The sequence below is a fragment of the Denticeps clupeoides genome, chromosome 10 (assembly GCF_900700375.1).
Source record: "Denticeps clupeoides chromosome 10, fDenClu1.1, whole genome shotgun sequence".
Lineage (NCBI taxonomy): Eukaryota > Metazoa > Chordata > Actinopteri > Clupeiformes > Denticipitidae > Denticeps > Denticeps clupeoides.
Window position 1 is genome coordinate 15,291,129 of NC_041716.1, and position 17,934 is coordinate 15,309,062.

Here is a 17,934-nt window from a genome sequence, read left to right on the forward strand (position 1 = left end):
AAACAGAGGTGCCGAACCTTCACGCACAACCACCGACACAGGAACGTCACACATCCCCCCGCAGACAGTCGCTACGCAAAACAAAAGCATGCTCCTGTGATGTCCATTCTTACAATTTCCAAATCATGTCCAATTACCTGTATTTTACACAGCGGTACTCCATTTAAGCTGCAGAAACATCTCAAAGATGATCAGGGAAAACAGGAGGCACCAGAGTACAAATTTGAGCTTCATGTCAAAGGCTGTGAATATTTATGTGCATACACTTTCTCAGTTTTTTTATTTTAAATAAATTTGCCAATTGAATCAATTTGACAAAACCTCAATTTGACAAAAAATTCAAGTAAACTTTTTCACATTGTCATTATGGAGTGTTTTCTTTAAAATTCTGAGAAAAAAAATAACTGAATCCATTTTTGAATAAGGCTGAAACAAAATATGTAAAATGACTCATAACAATTAAACCACAGAAAAAAAAAGAAAAACACACTGGCAATCTTATAGATATGTCTTAATGAACTCCTAATACATACATTTTCCTTAATAAAAATGATACGAATAAATAGCTCCCACTATTGTTCATAAAATTATTTAACATATTTGCAACACCATTTTCTATCTATTAAAATTATGAACTGTTCAAGTCGTACATTGAGCTGTCTACTATATAAATCTATAATATTGTTATATTAAGTAATACCTGTGCTATTCATTTTAGATGCAAAATGCAAAAAGATTTTGTACTCACTAGTAATTGCAGCAAACACAAAGTTGAACCCAATCTGACATGAAATGCGGACATGCTTTGCAGCAACATTCCACTAGGCGGCAGTGTCCGTCTTACGCTGAACCGCGCTGTGATCTCGCGATATCTGGGCTGATGCGGAACGCGCGTCTCTGTATGCGTCGCTGTCTGTGTTTCTCCACTGGACGTAAATAACACACGTTTCATGCTCATCCACAAATTCACACATTTGCGTTACGACAGTTTGATTAATTTATTTATTTGAGTGTGTTTACGAAAGGAAGCAACAAAACGTTTTTTTTTTTTTTTTTTTTTGCCAAGATTGATTAAAATGCAGCTCGACACACAGAGAATCTTGGGTGTGTTCGGTCCTGGCAGGCGCACAAATCTTGCCTGTGTCGTTGCGACACTTGCCCAAATTCGCGCTCACGGATCTGTTCAGGTCCTTGTCAGCTGCAGTAACTGGAGCTACAGGCGGGGTACTGCAGTGCTGCAGCTGAGGCGGACAGGACAGAAAATTCCTGAAATGCCTTCTGCAATGCAAACCATGCTTTAAATAAATCAATTATATATCTCTATCTATCTATCTATCTATCTATCTATCTATCTATCTATCTATCTATCTATCTATCTATCTATCTATCTATCTATCTATCTATCTATCTATCTATCTATCTATCTATCTATACATACACAAAGATGATAAAAACTGAGCATAATCCAGACATCATAGTTGCATTATTCAATTTGTAATTTATGCTTAGCTGTAAATGGTGTGGTCCAGTAGCCTGGTTAGTATTGATTGGAATTCTTGTAATAATTAATTGATGAGGCTACGAGAAACTGAGCTGCACCAGTGAATCTCTGCACCGTTGGATGTTGTGGCAGAGAGAGGCCCGAAATGCTGCTTCCAGCTGGGTAGTGAATGGGGGGGGGGGTTTGTGGGGAAGGTTAAAGGGCATGCGTCTCAGACCTGCTGGCAGCTGCCTTTGTTTGTGGGACGTGGTGAAGAATGGAAGACGGGCAGACCGAGAAAGGAGGGAGAGAGAGGGAGGGAGGTGTGGCACAGCGAGGCAGCAAGAATGAAGGCTGTGAGGGGTGTGACGCACACATTCTTTTTCTTTTTTTTTAAACCACCACCCCCCCCCCTTCCGCTCATTGGCCGGCGTCTGCGTCCGTCGGTGAGGTCAGGTTTGGGGGACGCGCCATCGGAGCCCATTATGAAGCAGACCTCATCTGTGGCAGACCTCACCTGATTGTCTAAATGGCTAAACACAAGGTTTTCCTCGCTTTTGCACAACTGACCTTCGCTTTGGTGCAGCTGTGCTCGTCCTTTGACCAAGTGCTGACGGTCCTGGACCAGAGGTAAGAGCCACGGTCGCATGAGTCACTGCGTGGGGATGAGCTGGACAATGCTGCTGTGCAGTTTATGGACTCTCTGGCTTGGAGGCACAATAGACCAGCCCTGTACGGGAATTTTTTTTTTTTCTTTTTCAAAACCGCATGGCTACGGGGGGCTCAGGCGTGTATGTGCCTGGGGTGTCAGGAATGCAACGTCTGCGCCGATAACACTGGCACAATGAAACATGGCCATGACAATGGGACATGTGTTACGTCTGCCGGATCAGTTTACAGATGACGATGCTGTGTTGTGCTGCAGTTCGTAGGTGAGGTCCTGGTATGAATTGGTGTTTTCTGTGTTAACCGTCAGAACCAAGAAGACAATCGATGATTCCTATGATTTGAAATGGTTGTCACTGTAATTTAAACAATTATAGTAGCTGCCATATTACTTGCAGTTACAATTTTTGACACTTTATATCAGTAATTTCTAGAATGAGGTTGCATTGGACTAGGAAGTTCTGAAATTCGAATTATGCTCAAACGTGGCAATAAACTGCGGGGACGAAAAAGAACTTAATGAGTCTAGAACAGGGCAGACTGTGTGCATGCAGGGTTATGGGGTAACCTGTGGGTCAGCCACTGTTCAGATCAGGGCGTTAGGATAGTTAAGATAATTAGGGTTGGAGCTGACCCTTTTTAGCCATGCACAGTGTGGCTGCACATATTTACAAGTGAGTGTTTTGTGATACACAGCACACAGTGCGCATGAAATGTGTCCTTTGCATTTAACCCATCACCATGGGCCGTTTTGGGATTCGAACCCGCAACCTTGTTGACTAATATGTTGTTTACATATTAGATGATACAACTTCATAAACTGATCTAATGATTTTCTTGAACTTAAATTACATAAATAGAACATTATTCACATTTTAGCATGATATACTCTGAGATACATGTACGTTGTGTGTGTGTGTGTGTATAGTTATATATAAACAGATGGGCTCGAATGACAGCAACGGCCAGAGCAGCGACGGGTTTAATCTTAATCCCATTTAATTGTCAGATCTATTATTAGATATCATGAGATCATTGTGGGCTTGTGGTGCTGTTTGAATCATTGGGTGGGGGGGTTGAGCCACAGAACTTTTGTTGTTGTTGTTGCTTTGCGATTGCTGTTGAGGGGAAGATTCAGAGGGAGTGCCGTGTTTCGCCACGTAAATGCAAACTTCAGCACTTACCTCACTGTGCCCAGGTCTAACCAATGACAGCAGCAGAGTCCCAAGCTGCTGACCTCAGTAAACTGGCTTAAGAACAAAGGAGAGAGTTATTTTACACTGGGCTTCACAATAAGACCACTCCTGAAGGCCAGGCGTGCTGCTGTGGATCAACCCTGTTGTCTTCAGTGTGAAGATTTGAAAGAGATCTGCCGGGGTCAGGAATCAGAAATGTACCTAGACAGTTACGCTGAATTAATTAACAGTGACAAATTCCTGTAAATGAGAGTTTGCTGTGCCACAGTTGCCGGTGTGTTTCTGGTGGGAAAATGCAGACAGGGTCACCCACTGCTCTGCTTTTGTCCCCGCTACGGCTGACCTTGGCCCAGTGTGGTGTCAGGGTGGAGCCAGTCGGTTCTGAGGCACAGCAAGGCCCCTTTCCATCCAAGTCAGACTGTTAATCAAGGTTTCCTCCGCCAAGCTCATTATGTCAGCGATTAGACGTGGTTACATGGTTCAACCCAGGATAATCTTTAAAGCAACGAGCAATGGGTGCAGTCAGCAGGGACAAGCTGAAAAAACCAACACCAATCGACACCAACACACGCCGAGGTCAAGATAAGCTGATCGTGTTATGCCACAGCTCTGTTTGTGCAAAATATACATGCTGAGGCATGGTAGTAGCCTAGTGGGTAACACACTTGCCTATGAACCAGAAGACAGAGTCACAGGTTCAAATCCCACTTACTACCATTGTGACACTTAACCCTAAGTCGCTACCCTAAGGGGGACTGTCCCTGTAACTACTGATTGTAAGTCGCTCTGGATAAGGGCGTCTGATAAATGCCGTAAATGTTACTGTGTAAATGTTCCAATGAAACATATTTTTTTGCTAATCAAGCTAGCATATACCCATTGTTAAACAATGTAATGATCAGGTTAGGATGGTTAAACCTACAGCAGTGTTTCCTGGACCTTTCCTTGTTTGGTGAGATTCGGCTCAGCTAGAACAGTAGATCATCGGATCATCGGAATCACGGCGCTAGAAATGTGTTGGTGTTGGAATTCAGCAAGTTATGGCCATATAATGGCTGCCTCAGAAACTAAAATGCACATTTGATCTTTCTCAGAGGCGTATGCTGACATTAAAGTCTCTTTTTTTTTTTTTTTTTTTAATACAGTTCAGAAGCCCCCCAGTATCGAGCCATCAGAATCAGAACCGGTCAGTAGCGTCAATTAAAACAAATAACTAAATGCGCTCTTATTTTTCTGATTTGACTCTGAAGAAATGTCCTGTGTTTTGTGATGCAGATGGAGTAGATGTTGAGAGTCCAAGTGCCTCGCATGAGGGCAGCGATCTGCCTGCTTCTGAAAACCCCCTCAGAAGAATACTGCGGGTAAAGCATTTTCCCAGACAGAGTATGTGACCTTGGCCGAGAGTAGTTCCCCAAATAATAAAGTGCTTATTATTTATCCACTCAGCAGCGTAACACACGTCAAGTATGAGTAATGTGTGCGCCCATGAGCCGTATCCCTATGTAGACGGAGTGACTGTTCCGAGCCCTGACGGTGTGTGTTTTTGCTTTTCACCCTCGTGTTAGCAGCCCCACGGGTGGCATCTGCATGTGCAGCCCAGAACCAAGCGGAAGCTGCTGCAGTCCTCCAGCTCCGGGCCCTACTCTCCACTCGCCGTGGCGTACAATGGGAAAATATGCATCCTGTTCAAAGCCAAGAGGTTGGCCATTCGCTACAGAAACGAAACATTTCTGGACCTCACCGAAAGGGTGTTCGGGCCCAACGCCCCAGTGGACACAAAAGGCTCTGTTTGCACCAAGGAGAAAGCTACGTAAGTGCCATTTCATTCGGTCTAAATTCACATTTAGCATATAGATTATTCGCAAAATGCGGTGACTCCTCGGTCTGTTCCATTTGTATCTAGTTGCTTTAGCTCTAGCTTGGTGTTATTGTCTTCACTTGTTTCCCTTGATTCCTTGTTTCTATATATAGATCCTAGCTGATGTGAAGTCTAGCCATTGTGTGCCATCGTATGCTCAGTCATTTATTTTACTGTAGAAGTAATTCATGCTTAAGTGCTTTGCTCAGAAAATTTTAACAATTGCAGACATACATATGAATTTATGCGTTTATTTGTTTACATGCAAACAGGCTCTCCTTACGCATTGGAGACATGGAGGACATAAAAGCTCTTGTCATAAAGTAATTTGTTTTTCTCCCTCTTACTAAATTTGAAAGAAAAAAGGATATGAATCAACAAGGTCACACGGTTGTATGTGTTATAACAGACTCCAGATGTCCAACACGTTCTATGAGTCAGTGGGTCAGAACTGGTTTACCCTGGACAGCGTTCACATCCACTATAACTGGACGCATGAAGCCGCTTTTAACGCCACGGCTGTGTACGCCCCGGCTACTTCCTCCTACCACTGCCAGCACGTCAGCAGCCTACAGAAATATGACACTCTACTGGTGCCCAGTTCCCTGACTGACAGCTCTGCAGACTGGCACATCACTTTCACAGACTTCCAGGTAAGAGCACAGGGAGCAGCGGCATGCAGATGGGAACGCAGATCGGGGTTTTGAACTTGAAACGCCCTGTTGTTTAATATGCATACATGGAAAAATGACTTGATTGCATTATATTTCTCTATATGTACTGCTCTAATGTTGCTCTTTTATTGTGTTCTTTTATTATTGAATGAACATTTGAATCAAACTGCCAATTTCTATCAAAAACCTAAAGTAAAATTGCTATTGAAAACAAAGTAAAATTATTGAAATTACTAAAAATTGCTATCGAAAAAAAGTAAAATTCAATACACCTACAATAAATCTTAATGTTAAACTCAACATGTTTTTTGCCAATATTAAATAATTCATCAAATTAAATAATAGGTTAATCGCAGTGATTCGAGACCACAATTTTCTATAGCTGTGTATGTGTTTTGATCTAATTTTCACACTCACGACCAATGATATTTCATGTTTAATTTAACATGTTTCTCCTGTGTACACGATAGTACCAGAAGCATTCTTTTCATCATTACTTTGTTATTTATGATTTTGTGACCTTTTGAAGTCAGGTTGTCCCTATATATTTTTATGGATGAACCTAGTGGGTTAGACACTTGCCAATGAACCAGTAGACCACAAAGTCTCAGGTTCAAACTCCAATTACTACCATTGTGTCCCTGAGCAAGACTCTGAACCTGCTGAGTGTCACCTGGGGGACTGTCCCTTTAACTACTGGTTGTAAGTCTCTCTGGAAAAGGTTGTCTGATAAATGGCATGATTATAATTATAATATCTCATACTGAGGAAGAGTTTTACAATGTATTGTCATATTTACTTTTATTATATATCATATATGCTGCTGGAATTGCTTTTGTAAGCAAGGTTTTAAAGAGTTTGTTTCCCCTCTGTTTTCTTCTTGTTAAGATCCAGGCCTTCAATGTTCAGTCCACCAAATTTGCCTCTGCAAGTGACTGTGCCACCTTCTTCACCCCTGCTATTCTTATGGGCCTCATCACCTCTCTAATCCTGTTGCTGGTCCTGGCCTACGCCCTTCACATGGTGGTGCACCTGAAGCGCATTGACCGCTATGAGGAGCACAAAACCACCGTCTACTTCCCCCGGAGCCCCGAGGCTGAAAATCCTGACAAGAACAGCCTGTGAAGGACCGCAGAATCAAAGACTTAGCCTTTTACTACCGTAGTGCAGAAGATGTGTAGACCACTGGGCATGCGTTACCAAGGTGGTCACTGAGGACTATAGAGTCTTTACATTTCAGCTACTGCATCAGACACAGCCCTTGCTGAGTTCACAAAATCGCGCGTCCTTCTGTAGCTCAGGAGCAGATGAGCGACCGAAGAAGGTGTTAAATCTCAGGCTGATCCTGAACACACTGCTGGCTTTCTGGACAAGGGCAAAGAAGTGGGCAGCAAGGAGCATCCCACGTCTGAAATGGCCTTGTGTTGGACCTGTACCTGGAATCAGCACTACCATCACTGAGAGTTTTGTTTTAAAAAAATTCATGATGAAAAAAATGGAACAACTGATACTGTGAAAGTTAGCGTCTGTGCGGTCGGTGGATGTAAACGCGATGTTAGCTTGAGCTAAACTAGAAAGCAACCAAATTGTGTTTTGACTGCCAAAGTGGAATTTGTCAGGGGTGGCAAAATTCTGAAAGTACAAGGACGAGCAACACTGTAAAAACATGTATGTATTTGCTTAGTCTGCTAAGGTTGTTTTTTTTTTTTTTTATGTCCCCCCCCCCAAAAAAAAACATGCATAATTTAACTTAAGAATGCATACCGACAACAAATATAACTCAAAGTACAAACTCAATGCATACTCAGTACATATTACAATTTTTTGTACTAGCTGTACTATGATACTAAGTAGGATTTTTTTTTAAGATCAAAAGGAAAATGTTGATTTTCTTACAACACAACAACACATTGTGTAGTTCAGTCGACTGTTATTGGATCATTTATACTGAAATCAAGGCTACACAGTAACATAAAGAATGTTGCTGAGGTCCATCATGTTCAAGAAACCATCTGCAATGACAACACGACTTCCGATTACCCTGTTAAACACAGCATGGCAATAACTAGACATAATACATGTATTTACTATGATGGAATCACAAAGCCTTCAGCACTTATGAACGTTTCTTGAGGACCAACTGCTGTAATTTGAACAATAAATGATGAGCACATTCATTTTCTATGGTGAATTTGTAAGGTTACAAATCTGAATGAAGTTGACGTGGTTAGACATTTGTCGATCATGGGGCATGTGGTGGTTTTGTGTGTGTGGAGTTTGCACAACTTTATTTAGTTGTCACGGGATGTCGCGGCCCAGCCCTGGATGAAGCAGTTAGTTCTGGGAAAAGCTCGATTTCACATCATCATATTCCCTTCACCAACAGCAGTTGTTAGCTCAGCGACCTTACGTCAGTTCCCAAAGCCTTGATTCTCAAACCATTCTAACAAGTACTTCTCTAAACGCACCACTTGGCACTGTTCTTCATGTACCTTCTCTGCCATCTGTCTTATCCTCTCACCTGCCAGCAGGAAACTACTTACCTTCCCCTTGCTGAGGCGGTTTGTTTATCGGGCCTCTACCAAAATCTTCCAAGAACCTTTCATTGGGTAGCTTGCTGTTAGAAAATCCAAGTTCTAGTACGTATAACCTGGGTGCATGGCTGAATACCCAGTTAATGATGATGGGTTTCTTAGAGCGAAATTTGGCCAATGACACTGTATGAGTTCAATCGAAACATGGTGCAAGCAGCAGTTGCTTCCTTGATCAGGAATAAGGCTCAAGAACTGTATTTTTTTGTGACTTATCTTAAAAAATTTGTATGTGTTTCTGTGTGTGATTGATATTTTACTCAATCTGAAATCATTAATGCCACCTTTCAGAATCTGCATATACACACAATGTCATTCTCCTCCTGGTCAAGGAGCCTGAGGGAGGCCGGGCCCACACCACAGCCTTTGGTACATGCAGTGTAGCCTTGAGTGACTAAATCAATGCGGAGAGTGTAGGGCACTGGCAGGAGAGGGATTTGAAGCAGTGGCTCACTCGCCCAGACAATCCAAGCCCTATTTGTCTCTTATAGGTGGCAGAGTAAACAGTTGGCCAGACAGAATGAGGTTCTGCAAGAGACCTTATGTGTGTGTGTTTCAGTTACAGTTACATTCGTGTCACTGCTATGCCATTAAACTGAAAAATTTTCGTATACGTGAATATTTGTTTTTTGCCGGCCTGTTTTAATTTTAGTTTTAGTCTAGTCTTTGCATCAAGTGGTCTTTTTAGTTTTTATTAGTCTTAGTCACATCCATACTCATTTTAGTCCAGTTTCAGCTGAATTAAAGTCTGAGCTTTTTTGTTCTATTTATGTCAGAATAATCCATATCAATTTAGTCAATGAATATGGCATTTTTAATTAATCTCTTTTTTTTTTTTGTAATGCAATTCTATTTAACCCAGTCAAAATAGTATAAGTTCCTAGTACAATAGACAAAAGTTACATTTTCTTATAGTCAAACCCCCTTTATAATTTAAACAAGCGTTGTGGAGATACCCTCCCTTCACTACGCTGTGGAGCCACAACTGCAGGATGAGAGAATGATTTCACTGCCCCAAGGACGACCCGGTGACTGTCTTTAGGAAACTTGACGGAAAACCAGAGGCAGTTTGTGGCCAAGTATTAGATCAGGGTCCTGCAGTCAGGGAGTAAACGGCCAAAGTGCAAAGCCAGCCCCATTTACTTTCTATAAGGCTGCCTACGAGTGCCTGTTCAAAAATAGGCTAAATGCGGGCCTAATTTGCACTCCTGTTCACCAGAGCGATAAACAACATCCGATTTTCACCCTACCTACCAAGTGGAACATGAAATTGGAATGACTAATAAGGGACATCACTGTCATATCTAAACTGGTATGGTGGTGAGAGAGTCAGTGGTCATCTAATTCTTACTTTAACAAAGAGGAACACGGGGAAATGAAAGCTACAAAATATTTTTCCATGTAAAGGTATTGATTGGGGGATATTCCAGTGTGTGCGTATGTGTCTGTGTGTGGATACTGTCTGCATGTACAAATGCTGAATAACAAAGAGAGATGAGGGGTTTGGAGAAGGTGTGGAGGAGTAAAATCAAACATGAAGACACACACACATACACATCTACACAAGGATAGTCATTTTAGTTATTTTGGCTTCATTGCTAATATGTGAAGTTGAGTCTGTCTAAGAATTTCTTCACACATAATAATGTTGCATTGTTATCTGTATGCGACAACACTATTTGAAACATTTGGGCCACTTGCTGTTGGCTAGAGTACCATGAGTACCATGGTGTGTAAAATAATGAGTCCATACTGTTCATCTTTTCCATGTTAATAATTTAACATTAAAAACATGTATTACACATGATTTTGGTGTTATAGGTAAGTGAAATTGTAATTTTTACTTCATGCATTTCATTGCATCTATTAATTGCTAAAAGAGCTGGAAAGACAATCGAGGTCATTCTGCTCCATAACCCACCATTTTGCAATTGCATTGACATTTCAATTGATGAGAGCGCACAGGGTGGGACAGCAGAGCTACAATTTCACCCAGATCATTTGAATGGCTTTCATCCCTAGACAGAAAAAAAATGCTGCTTCTTTCAATAAAAAATTGATGCATATATCAAAAAAAGTTTAATAGACTTCAGAACGTTCAATGAAGCCTGGAAATACGTCACTGCATGGTAAGTTTCTCTGTTTACTATGGTGTAAAATTAATTTTGGTCACCGCGATGAACATGACATGCTACGTTGTGGCTATTGCATTATTTACAAAAATAGAATTGGTAATGGACAAGTTGCTACGTGGCAACTAGCAAATAGATTTATTTCTGTCTCTAGGCTCTCCTTTAGTACCACTCAGCTGTTCATGACTATGGATATGGTGAATTTGTTTGCCATATCTGTCGGTACCCTGGCGATACCTCTCCTAGCTTTTATGGTCTCATTTCTTCTCTGGCCTTCGACCCTCATCAAAGTCTACTACTGGTAAGGTAGCTTTTGGCGTTATGTAGCTCATATACACCTTAGTCAAATTGTCTTGTCTTTAGAGTCTTTCATTTGTCTCATCGAGGTACTGGAGACGCACCCTTGGCATGCAGGTGCGTCATGCAGACTGTGGTGCGTACCGCTTTTGCTATTCCTACAGAGGGAAACCAGGACTCAGACCTTCTATCCTCATGCTGCATGGCTTTTCTGCCCACAAAGATGCTTGGCTGTCTGTGGTTAAGGTAGCACAGGTCATCAGGCATTTAGACGTTTGATTAAAGTGAGAGCATGATATAAACCAGGCGGCACATTTTGCACTCTGCAGTTTTTACCAAAACACCTACATATACTCTGTGTGGACATGCCAGGACATGAGGGCACAACACGTTCAAGTGCAGATGACTACTCTATCCAAGGACAAGTTCAGAGAGTGCATCAAGTAAAAAAAAATTCAAATAAAATAAAAAAAAATTTTATGCAAGTTTTTCATGTTTAACGTTCTTTTTTTACATTTTGCAGTTTGTGGAATGCATCAAACTGAACAAGAAGCCATTCCATATAGTGGGAACTTCGATGGGTGGAAATGTTGCTGGGGTGTATGCAGCCACTTATCCATCAGACATTTTTGGTGTCACTCTGATCTGTCCATCTGGTCAGTTCATCTGTCCATCCGTGACATAACATTTGACAGAACAAGGACCCTGAACAGTATATATTACAGCATTCAAGTTTAGGATAATTTGTAATGCCCTTTCATTGTTTACATTGAAAATATGAAAAAATTAATAAGAAATCATCATTGACACAGTTGATACAGTCTAAACCTGCCAGAAACTCAGCTGAATTTGACAAGTTTTTTTTTATTTCTTAAATCAGCGCATCAAAGATCCTTTTAAAATGTTTTTCTAATAATCAATGATTAGACTTGCATTAATAAACATAGCGTTTCACTGGAACCCAAGACTAATTGTTACTGATAAAAAATGTTTACATTTCTGTAGATATTTCATTCATTTCCATTTCCAGCTCCCACCGTTGTTTACAGCGAACAACGTTCAATGGTAGTGCTGGTAGGTAGGTATTAGGTAGCTAGGTAGGGTGGTTGTAGCCTAGTGGGTAACACACTCGCCTATGAACCAGAAGACCCAGGTTCAAATACCACTTACTACCATTGTGTCCCTGAGCAAGACACTTAACCCCAACTTGCTCCAGGGGGGACTGTCCCTGCAACTAATAGTTGTAAGTCGCTCTGGTTAGGGCCGTTTGAAAAATGGTGTAACTGTAAACCTAACAATGTCTGGAGTCAATTTCATGTTGTTAGATTCTCCAGGTGAAGAGAGTCAAAGATGAGGCTGGGTGTTCTTGTCTTTGTAGATTTGTAAAACTATATTAAATGCATGACTGTCAATGTAATGAAAAACAAGGAAGTTTCAAAATTTGCCTAAGAAGTTTTGCTTGGTTTGAATTCTTCCTTTAGGTATAAAACATACGTCTGAAACAAAATTTGACAACCAACTGCAGGACCTGCTGAACAGTCAGCACACCCTGAGTATCCCACTCATCCCAAACACAGCAGAGGAGATGGAGGAAATGCTCAGGCTATGTTCTCATGTTCGCTTTAAGGTGCCACAGCAGGTACTATCTTTCGAAAAATGAAAAACCACAAACCAGTAGTCCATCTCTCAGATAATAAAATGTGTCTGCCGACTTGGTGGTGATTTCACAGTGTTCACACTTTCTTTTGTTGCCAGGTGCTTCAAGGACTGGTGGATGTACGGATTCCTCATAATGATTTTTATCAAGAAGGTTAGCACATTACCCAATGTGACTTAAATATTACCATTATTTATTAGCATATATTTAGCTGCAAATGACACAATTTACAAGAACAACAACTGTTTAATGTAACATGATTAATGTGGAATTTATTTACTTTTCATCTTTCAGTATTCATGAAGATTTGGGGGGAAAGCTCAAGATTTGCCTTACATGAACATATGCATCAAATCACATCTCCTTTGCAAGTAATCTGGGGTAAACAGGATCAGGTACAGAAATAAAGCAATAACATATTCAACCACGGTGAATGTTTAACAGTCATTAATAAATGTTCATTAAATGAAACAAATCAATAGGTGGTGGATGTCTCTGGGGCCAGGGTCATTGCTGAAGTGCTTTCAGGATGTCGCTTGGACCTGCTGGACCACTGTGGTCACTCTGTTGTGATGGAGCGCCCACGCAAGACAGCAAAACTCATCCTGGACTTCATAATCTCCCAGCAATCCACACAGAATGCCAGCAACAAAAAGCAATGCTGAGCTTCTACTTCTTCATAATGTTCATAAGGGTTCAAGGTCGTGAAATTGAATCTGGGCTCCAGCTTTGTGAGTGGAGGGTTTGCATGTTCTCCCAGCGACGCTGTGGCTTCCCTTCAGTCTCTACAGTTTCCTCATGCTGACCAAAGGCATGCACACTAGGTGGATTGGTGACTGAGTGTGTTATTGAATGATGTTGCCCTGGATGAGTCTCGGGGATGGAATCCCTGCTTAGGATTCAGCAATTATGGAAAAGGTGTGATTGAATAGAGAGTGAGTGACTAATTAAACAAAGCATTGTTGTAAATGTAAAAAAAAAACATTAGGACTGAATATAAATACTAGTATTGGCATGAATAAGTATGAACATTTCCAGAAACAGTTTCTTGTCATTATAGGTTAGTAGTTTTAGTGAAAGGCTTTGAAAAGAAATGTAACTGTTTAATTAAACTTTTTTAAATGCAATATTTGCTCATAATATAGCGATAATATGATACATTCCCATTAGAAAAAAATTCTGGTTGGCCTATTCTCCTGCAGTACATTGAACCCGTTGCATAGAAGAAGACTACAAACTAGATATGGATGACTTTTTAGTATATAGTGCTCAGTCCAAAATACACTATATGCATACATAAAACATACATTAAAATGACACAAAAAATGTCTAAATGTCCAAGAAATTTACCCATTTTTACCAGCATATGCACTGAATTTTTTAAAATCTATTTTTATTTATAGTGTTTATTTATATGTGTAAAAGGTATGCTGAATAAAAATCTAGGTAACATTACCAGTATTCTGTCTCAAGTTATGCTAACAATGTAACTTGTACTCAATATAAAAAATAGTACGGAGACAAACATGCTTTATGTAAAAAAAAATGTCATTTTGTTAGAAGGTTTGTTATCATATTCATACTTTTCCTGTGCACATATCACACCCTTTGTTGGGTCATTTGTAAAGTCCCACAGGTAGGACCCTCAGACACATGTAGCTTGTCGGGTGCTGGGCCAACAGAACTGGATTCCCATCCATCCGAATTTCCTCCATGTTGTACCTGATGTAGTGGGTGTTGTTTCCCTTGCAGAATGTCTCGTCATTTATGGACAAGATCTTGTTGTTCTGCAGCAGAGGAGACAAGGTCATAATACTGATATAATGTCGGTGTGCAGATGAGTAATTCCACGCTGTGTTGTAATGGTGATCAAACACCACTATATTCCGAATGTGTGCAAGCAAACGTTAACTCGCAGACACCTGTAGATGTACAATTCGAAGGCTCTCTGGGAGCTGCGGGACGGCCTCAAGATCGTTATTTGCCAGGTAGATGTATTCCACTTTGGTGAGCTTCTAGATTGCAGAAAAAAGAACAATTAGGAAGTTTTTGTTTAATCTTTTGCAGACTTTGTCCAGTGTTTGTATGTTTCCTTACTTTGAAAGCGGTCGACTTCACCCCCTTGGTTTTCAGCTGATTTCCATTAGCATTGAATGATACAAGGCTGGCTGGCAACACTGGCAACTTCGTCAGTTTATTGTCAGCCAGTGTGAGTTCTTCCAACTGGTGGAGTTTGGAAAAAGCTCCTTCTTCTATTTCAGATATGAGATTTCCGGTCAGGTCAATTGTTCTCAACGTGGCTGTAATAAAACAGGATGAAAAAGAGTAAACTTTAAGGTGTAATACATTTATACCAGAGCCTTGGTTCTCAAAGCAGTGGTACCCCATGTCCGTTCAGTGATACGCTGGGAATCTCTGCAGTATGGTTGCTATTCTTACATATATATATAACTGTATTAGAGGATACTGTCATTCACCAGTTTCTGCGAAGTCTTTACTGGTTATCTTGGTGATTTTGTTGTAGCGTGCATAGAGATAAGCGGTTTCCTTTGGCAGGGCAGGAACACTCGTCATCTCTGGACTGACATCTTCACAGTACACCGATCCAATCAGGCACACACACAGCAGGCATGTGGGTAGATCTGCAAGCATTTCACAAGAAAAATAAAAGTGTCTGTCCAGTAAGCAAGGGGTTCAAAAATAAATGTACAAACCCTCAGCCGCTCCTGCCTCCCGTCCTGTGTCTCGAGGCAAATCATCTGGGCCATCATAGTCAAACACAGTCACAGCCCTTTTCTGTTGAATCGTGTGCAAACAGGCTCAGTAAACCCGCTGTGCAGCAAACCTGCCTTTCACATCAATACGCTATCAGGCCGAGGCCTTTGTTATTCTCATTTCCATGTAGAAAACACATTCAGTCCGAGATGGTCAAGGCAGTAACATCAGACATAGACATGAATATAAAAATATGTTGTTATATTATATATAATTATACTTACACCAGATATATTTGTTAGGAATGTTAAATACTCTGATACAGAACTTTGATAAATTAACATCTGATGTCCTTACCTTTGGTTTTTGGACTTCCATAAACATCTGTGAAAGTTCTCTCTTGTCAGATATTAGTGACACCTCCTGTCCATGTGACACCCTGAAAGACATCACAGAAACATTCAAAAGTGCTACAGAGAAAACCAGAGTCTTCAGATCCATCGTAGGTGCATTCCGTGGTGCAGTGGCGACTGGAGCGGTCCTGAGCCACTGGGAGCTTCCCAGCCAGTCCTCGACTCAACCTTTAACCCCATGTGTGCTGCAACAAGACAACTTTAAAAGAGTTATTTTATAGTTATTTAATGTTCAACTTTCAGATTTTTATAGGTGCCTCACAAGACAATAAAACCAGATGTAGACTAATAAACTGATTCATTATTATCACAGCTTCAGTAGATTTCTGAGGGGGGAAAATAGGAAAAAAATTTTGGGTCAATGGAAAAATTTGGATCATTCCTACTTAAAGTTACACAGAGGGGAAATGCAGATGTGAAATAAAGAAAAGCAGAGGGGGAAATAATGGAAAACAGTGAAATGCCTATTTCTTCTCTTCTCTTCATTTCTTTCCTCCCGCTGCTAGGGAAATATGCTCGACTGTCGAGTTTAGTGTGTCCCATTTCAGTGCCTGTCCACATAACTGTAGTTGGGCCAAATTTAAGATCAACACATTCCTGCACATAGCTGATGGAAATTTCACATGCATGCCTTGTCCCAACCAATCAGTATAATGTGTTTCAGAAGGCAAATATAAAGAAAGAAAGAGAAATATTCGTAGCCTGATGAGATGCAGAGGAAAGTATTGCTTTGCGAGCAGCTGTATCGTGCATTCTGCCTCGGAGCGCAGAATTAATGCTTTTAGCAGATGTGTCTGTGTGCACAAAACAAGAGTCCAAGTTCAAAGGAGATCCATCAGGCAGCTAAAACGGAAATTAAGATGAAACTGCGCACAAGTGGAAAAAAGGACTCTGTCTCACTGTCATACGCGTGTCAAGACAAATTGATTTCACGTTATTATCCTATTCCATTAAACTCACCTTCTGTCTCTGTCTCCTGCACTGTGTAAAGACATGGTGTTACTGGGCCAGAAGGCGGCGCCATGTCCTTACCTTGTCTACATAATTATCCTTAATTTACTTTCCTCATTTAAGCTCCCATGTTTCCTCACTATCTCTGTTGTGGTTTGTCTGTGTAACCCATGTTGTCAGAGATCATTTCGTTTCAAAATCCACATATAAATGTAACAAGATATATTCTCAAATATATTTCATGACTTACAAATAAATGTAACACCATTCACAAACGCATTTTTTTGACTCAAATTTTTTTTTATGTGATTCACAAATGTCAGTGTGGTTACATTTATTCACAAACTCCTAAACCTGCATTTACAAATCACTGTATATATTTGTGAAGACACTTACATTTATTTGTGGATTGTGGTTCACAAATGGCAGGTAGCCAATCAAATGTCTCCAGCTTTTATAGCCAATCACATAAACTGATATTCGATTGATTTAATTGTGAGAACATTGCGCTACTTTCGCGCATTGTCGTGATCTCTTGGTAGGAACTGCAAAAGCACAACTTTCATAAAATGAATTGGGACAATAGTCATCACTATAACGCAAATCTTGCAGTGTTTTGTTGTGGTAGTTTCTGTGTTTCTGCTCAATTTAAACAAAAGTTTCCCTGCTTGCTCATGTCAAGTGTTGTCCATCGGTCATACGTCAACACAGACAGCCTGGTGCCTGGACAAACCCTGCATACAAGAACACGATCTGAAATTCTCTGAAGTTCAAGTGCAGCTGACCATCACCAGACTATTACTATGTGCAATTGGTTCCTTACTTAGGAAACATGGTATTTCACAATATTAGTATGCTGACTATTGCCTCTCAAAAAGACTATGTATTCTGCGACACCATTGTTCAAGTGTCTTGATGACCTATATAAAGGACTGGATGGCCTTCATCTTTTTAAAATTGAATGAAAATAAGACACAAGTGTACCACGAACGGTGAAAATGGACACTGATCTTCAACTCGACTGTTGGATCGGGGCAGTTTCCAACTGGACAAAAAGGCAGCTCTTTGAGACAGTAATTCATGCCTTTTTCACTACTCAGCTGGTCTACTGTAATGCAGTCAATGCAGCCATCCCTCATGCTGTAAAATGAACACATTTCCCATGTGGATCATTTTATACATGAAGAAGCACTTCATGAAGCACTGGACGGTGCTTTGCTCAGTGGCACCTTGGTGGATCGGGATTCGAACACTCAACCTTCTGATTACTCCCCCAAAACAAGGATGATCTCTCAGAAGTGGGA

General features: G+C 40.7%; 3 protein-coding genes across 4 annotated transcripts; 2 read left to right on the forward strand and 1 right to left on the reverse strand.

The window, feature by feature from the left end:
- The first annotated feature begins 1,921 nt into the window (after window positions 1-1,921).
- LOC114797795 (V-type proton ATPase subunit S1-like protein) lies at window positions 1,922-8,051 on the forward strand. 2 transcript variants are annotated; one of them, XM_028992888.1, is made up of 7 exons: window positions 1,922-2,110; window positions 4,488-4,528; window positions 4,618-4,703; window positions 4,908-5,152; window positions 5,473-5,523; window positions 5,610-5,853; window positions 6,763-8,051. In XM_028992888.1, exons 1-7 carry the CDS (start codon window positions 2,010-2,012, stop codon window positions 6,997-6,999), a joined length of 1,005 nt encoding a protein of 334 aa, XP_028848721.1. In that variant the 5' UTR covers window positions 1,922-2,009; the 3' UTR covers window positions 7,000-8,051. The 2 variants fall into 2 exon arrangements, with proteins under 2 accessions (XP_028848721.1, XP_028848722.1); XM_028992889.1 differs by having other exon boundaries at window positions 4,911-5,152.
- Window positions 8,052-10,606: 2,555 nt separating this feature from the next.
- LOC114797794 (monoacylglycerol lipase ABHD6-like) lies at window positions 10,607-13,352 on the forward strand. Its single transcript, XM_028992887.1, has 8 exons — window positions 10,607-10,898; window positions 10,984-11,140; window positions 11,224-11,337; window positions 11,418-11,550; window positions 12,376-12,533; window positions 12,650-12,704; window positions 12,846-12,946; window positions 13,034-13,352. The coding sequence occupies exons 1-8, from the start codon at window positions 10,654-10,656 to the stop codon at window positions 13,214-13,216; spliced, it is 1,146 nt and encodes a 381-aa protein (XP_028848720.1). The 5' UTR covers window positions 10,607-10,653; the 3' UTR covers window positions 13,217-13,352.
- Window positions 13,353-13,633: 281 nt separating this feature from the next.
- Window positions 13,634-15,981, reverse strand: LOC114797796 (mimecan-like). Its single transcript, XM_028992890.1, has 6 exons — window positions 15,624-15,981; window positions 15,266-15,347; window positions 15,029-15,193; window positions 14,649-14,851; window positions 14,474-14,566; window positions 13,634-14,338 (listed from the first exon to the last, which is right to left on the reverse strand). Exons 1-6 carry the CDS (start codon window positions 15,765-15,767, stop codon window positions 14,168-14,170), a joined length of 858 nt encoding a protein of 285 aa, XP_028848723.1. The 5' UTR covers window positions 15,768-15,981; the 3' UTR covers window positions 13,634-14,167.
- Window positions 15,982-17,934: the final 1,953 nt, after the last annotated feature.